This window comes from Entamoeba nuttalli (assembly GCF_000257125.1).
Source record: "Entamoeba nuttalli P19 unplaced genomic scaffold asmbl_6287, whole genome shotgun sequence".
NCBI lineage: Eukaryota > Evosea > Mastigamoebida > Endamoebidae > Entamoeba > Entamoeba nuttalli.
The window spans coordinates 1-5,313 of record NW_008577989.1 but is presented as its reverse complement, the minus strand read 5'-3'; the positions used below and the strand labels follow the sequence as shown (position 1 = coordinate 5,313).

Genomic DNA, 5,313 nt, shown 5'->3' with positions numbered 1-5,313 from the left:
TAATAAAACATAATTAAGAAAATTAAATAAACATTTTTTACTAAAAAGAAATAAATTTAGGTAATATATTATTTCTAAAATTGATAAAGTTGTAAGAATAAAATGATTCAAACGTATTTATAATTTCAACAGAACCATATTGAATAATGAAAATAATGAATAAATTTGATATTATACAACCATAGTATGCATTTTGATTTTATAATTAATCAGATTATGTTTTTGTATTATGACTATGTAATATCCGTGTCTATAAATAAAATTATCAAACAAAAAACATTTTGTAAATAATCTTCACGTGAATATAAACGAATAAGAAATCCACTTTTTGAAAACACAAATTCATACAAAAACTAATGAAACATGTGATAACATACTGAAATGAATAATATTATAAACAGACATAATGCTGAAATATAAAAACACTATTATATCGCAATTTATTTATTAATTTATATTTTATTAGTCATTCTTTTAATATCAAGCATACCTTTAAAAATACTGTAAATATATGACTATGGACAACAAGAATGAAATAAATACGAAAAGACATTCTCAAAAATAACTATTTATAATAAAAATAAAAGTAATTGGTATAATCACAAATATCATAGTTCAATTAGAATATTTAATCATAATATTATTATAAAAACAAAGAATTTATTTTGAAATAATAAAATACAATGAAAATGAAATGATAAGAAAATAATAAGCAAAATAATGAAGAATATTAATATAAAAATAAATGAGTACAAGCAATGAAATTAATTCAAAAAAATAATATATTCATACAAATTAACAAATTAATAATTACACCAAATGATAAAACAAATGATGGAATATTTTAATAATAAAATAACAAGAAATGAGCATATAATAATAAATTATAATGTAAATAAGAAGATACAAATTGAGAAACATGAATTAATAAATGAATATGTATTGAGAATAACTAAAATGAAAAGATAAAATAAATATAGTGAATAAATGGAGAGTAAAAAAGAGAGTAAAATGAAATTATTCTTCAAATAAAAATGAAGATGATAAAATCAAAAGAAGAATAGAAAATAAAGAAACAATTGATGTATTGAAATATGAAATAATCAATAAAAATAAATATTTCATAAAAAAACTAGACATTTATATAGAAGATAACACAAATATGAATATATGATAAAAAAATAATTCTGACATTTATTAATAAGTAGAAATGGATAAAATTTATTGAGAGAAAATAATGGAATAAAATAGAAGTAATTCAATGGTAATAACAGTAAACAGATTAATCAATAAAGAAACAATAAGAACGATGAAAGAATAAAATATTATAAAACACTATAAAATAATGATAAAGGATATTAAGAATGAGAACATAAAAGACATAATGAAATATTAAAGAAACATAGAAATAGTGAATGAAATAATTTGAAATAAACAAAATGAAGTAGAAAAATCAATAGCGATAGTAATTTTTATTCTTCTCATTTTTATTTTTCAAGAAAATGGATGGAAATAATCAAATAAATATTTCAAATAAAGACACAATTAACAAAAGGAAAAGTATTAATTATAAAATCAAAAGATAATAAGTAAAATATAATGTTATATTTATTTTATTGTTCATTAGCAGCAATCAGCTTCTTCAGTTCAATATTTTCTTCATTAAATTGTTTTAATAAATGAATAAGAATTGGGATATCTTCTTGTCTAATATCTTCTGGATTTTTTTTAAGAACAGCATCTAGTTGAATAGGTTGTTCAGTAGTTGTAAGGTCAAGCAATCCTAGAATTTGAACATCAGTTAAGGCAAGTGGACCACAGTCTATTTTAATTTCTTTTACACTCGACACTCGTTGAATCTCTTCATCATATGTTTGCTCATCAATAAGCAAAGAATTTTGACAAAGACTAGAACAAAATTCTAAAACTTTATTATATGTATTTAATATGAACTTCTTATTTTCTTTGTCACTATATACTTCTATATAACGTAAAGTGGATGCAAAGTGTGGCATTTGAGATTTAATAATAATAAATTTTAAAAGAGTATCTACGTCATTAGGAGTATAAAGAAATTTACATATTTGTTCAACCATTAATATTATTCCATTTAAATATTGTAATTTATCATTTGGACATCTTAAGCCATCTACTTCTTTAATGTATTCAATTATTTCAGAAAATGAAGGAATATTTTTATTGCTTTAAAGAATGAGTGTTAACGTAATAAAATACTTTATTTTTTAAACAATAATAACAAACCTTAGTCCAAGTTGTTTTAAACTTACAAAATTATGAAGTTTCATAATTTCTTTTATACTTAAATCCATCATAGTAGAATTTATTATTGTTCCTTCTAATACTGAAATAGAAGGTTGCCATAAATATGGATATAACCGAGTAATTATCATTCTTTTTAAAACACTCTTTAACCTAATATTATTCATTACACAATACATTTGATCTTTTCTTATTTTATCACAAAATTCATTACAATATTGACTAATAATCTTTTCACGTTCTTCAAGTGAAATTCCTTTGACTATAAGAGGAAATTTTAATACAAATGCTTCAATTTGTTTTAATAATGAATTATCTAAATTAATAATTTTAAAAATGACAATTTCTTCATTTAAAATATTTCTTGTTTGTTGCCTAATATCCATGTTCATTGATGTAATTTCTTTATTTAATAATTCAATTTTTTGTTGGAAAAATAATTCTATTTGATATTCATTATTATCATATATTGAACATTGTTTCCATTTCCATTCACATCCTTGGTATACTATTACATCACTTATATGTAACATTGTTAAATGGTGCTCTCCACAATATAATGAATCAACAGACTCTATTAAAACACAGTTATTAGAACTGGTATTTCTTATTATTTGTTCGGCCTCTTCTAAAAGTCTTGGGTAAAATGTTGAATATGGAATTGGTTGGTAAATACGAATAATAGAATCTTGAACTGTACCAGGAACATAAGATAATGTAATAAACTTATGAGATGTGTCAAGAAGAATTAAATGGCTAGCTAATAAGTTTGGTGTTATTACTAAGTCTTTTACTAATGAAGCAGGTGGTAATAATAACACACAATTATATTTAATGGCTGCTTCTTTTAATACAACAAATTGAGGGTCATTTGAATTTATTGCTTTAATCATCTTATGAGTATCAACAATTATTGAGTTAGAAGATTTATGTGGTAAACAAGAAGGTTTATGAGTAATAGACTTTTTCATTATAATTTGAAAGTTATATCTTTGGAAAATTTTGAAATAACAAAACTATAATTTAATTATAGTAATTTATTAATTAATCGCATTTAAAAGATCTTCATACACAGTAAAATCACCTGAAGTAATTATTGTTCTATCTAATTGAGCATTTGCATTAGCAACATAATCAAGAACATGATTTGTTGTCATCATATATTGTGAGCAATAATCAAGTATATCAGGTATTTTAATTTGTGTATCAACAAGAGACTCATTTCCAATAGCAGAAAGATCACAATTTGGTGCACTAACACTAAACCGGGTCAGTCTTGATTTATTAAAGCGTTCAGCTAATTCTGTTAATTTATTAATTATTTCTTCTTGTGACTGAATAATTTTTTGCATTTCCGTTATTATGGTTGTGTTAATTACAGAGTCATATTGGTATGGTTCAAAGCCTATTCTTAATGTAGGTTCATATTTCATTGCATAAAGTACGCACTGTAACATATGTTCTAATGCACTTTGTGCCTCTTTATTAAATTGTGGTACATAACGAATTAATTGACTAAATAGATACTCCAACTTCTTTTGTCTTAATCGTTCATTATCCTCATCATAAAAAAAAGTTTGTAATCCAATAGCCTCACACTTACTGTTTTTTTGATGTGCCTTTTCTCTTATGCTTTTCAATGAATGTGGATCTCTCTTTGAGTTCTGAAGAGAAGGTCGAGTTTTCGTTCTTCCAATCATAAATTACTTTTTTATTTTCAAGTTTTTTTTATAAATTTTTATTATTAACAAATATTATTAGTGTCATTTAAAACAAAATAACAATTTTTTGTTTTTTTGAAATAGTAATTTAATATTTTCAAAATGATTAAAATTTTTTTTGTTAGTAATTCATTCATATACTCAAATAGAAATAAATTAATAGGTGACATCGATTGTTCCTCTCTTTGAGTAGTTAATTTTTATTGAAGATTTGTTTTAATTATAACTCATTTTGTATCAAAAGTGTTACAGAATGAATAATAACCCATTTCATAAAACAATATTATTAAAAGGAAATCACTAAAGATAAAAAATAAAGAGTTAATAAAACCCAGGTTTTATTTTTCATTTATCTTGTTTTGAGAAAGTAAATTTATTTTAATTTTTGAAGCTATTCTTATATTGTGTTTTTATCGTTCTTTAATAATTGTTTTTTTCTTCATTATTTAAAATGGATTTATTTATTATATTTAAAATAAAATAAAATGATATAATGAATTAATTGATTAACATAAAATTTTTTGATAGAGTGAAAATTGAAACTATTTTATTTTCATAACTTAATAATGATAACTAAAAAATAACATAGTATAAAAATTTAAATAATACTACAACACTAATTTATCAAACATTTCCATTCTAAACGAATAAGCAAATATATTTTGAACCAACAACTCAAAGAATAAATAAAAATTCATTAATTAAGTGTTAACGGATTTTTCACACATTCTCCATTGCCCAGTGGAGGCTAATCATGTTCCCGAGTTTCTTTGTTTTTAAAAGAGGAATTTCGTTGTTTAACATATCATTTAGGTTTTTCTTGCAATTTGATAAAATCACTTCTCTTATTTCTTCTTATTAATGTCTTCTCATCCTTCTTCTGCTTAATTCTTCTTTTTAGGCCTTTGTTTATTTTCTGTCTTAATTTTAAACATTTTCTTTTTCCTTTCTTTATTTTATGAATGAGAGAAGAGAACATTTCATTACCACCATATTATTATGTTTAATTTTCTTTTTATTCATAACAACACTTTAGAAGATCCTTTTCATTGAATAATATATAATTCTTAATACTTTTTTATAATTAAATATCAATCAATATGTTACAAAAGTAATATTCTACCACAATAAACTGCTGCACCATTTGCAACCTTAACTAATACATTTCTAGTGCAAATACATTATATATAACTAAATCACAACTATTAGAGTAGAAGTATGAATTGTATCAATGTTGGTGTAATGTTTCAGATGTATCATCTTCGACCAAATTAAAAAGAAGAAAATGAATAAGAAAAAATGATTATTTGTT

General features: G+C 22.5%; 2 protein-coding genes across 2 annotated transcripts; both read right to left on the bottom strand.

Moving 5' to 3' along the window:
* Positions 1 to 1,613: 1,613 nt before the first annotated feature.
* On the bottom strand, positions 1,614 to 3,251 carry ENU1_151260 (hypothetical protein; the record flags this gene model as incomplete). The annotated part of the gene is made up of 2 exons (XM_008860605.1): positions 1,614 to 2,202; positions 2,263 to 3,251. The coding sequence occupies 2 exons, from the start codon at positions 3,249 to 3,251 to the stop codon at positions 1,614 to 1,616; spliced, it is 1,578 nt and encodes a 525-aa protein (XP_008858827.1).
* A 69-nt stretch (positions 3,252 to 3,320) lies between these two features.
* On the bottom strand, positions 3,321 to 3,980 carry ENU1_151250 (hypothetical protein; the record flags this gene model as incomplete). The annotated part of the gene is made up of 1 exon (XM_008860604.1): positions 3,321 to 3,980. One exon carries the CDS (start codon positions 3,978 to 3,980, stop codon positions 3,321 to 3,323), a length of 660 nt encoding a protein of 219 aa, XP_008858826.1.
* Positions 3,981 to 5,313: the final 1,333 nt, after the last annotated feature.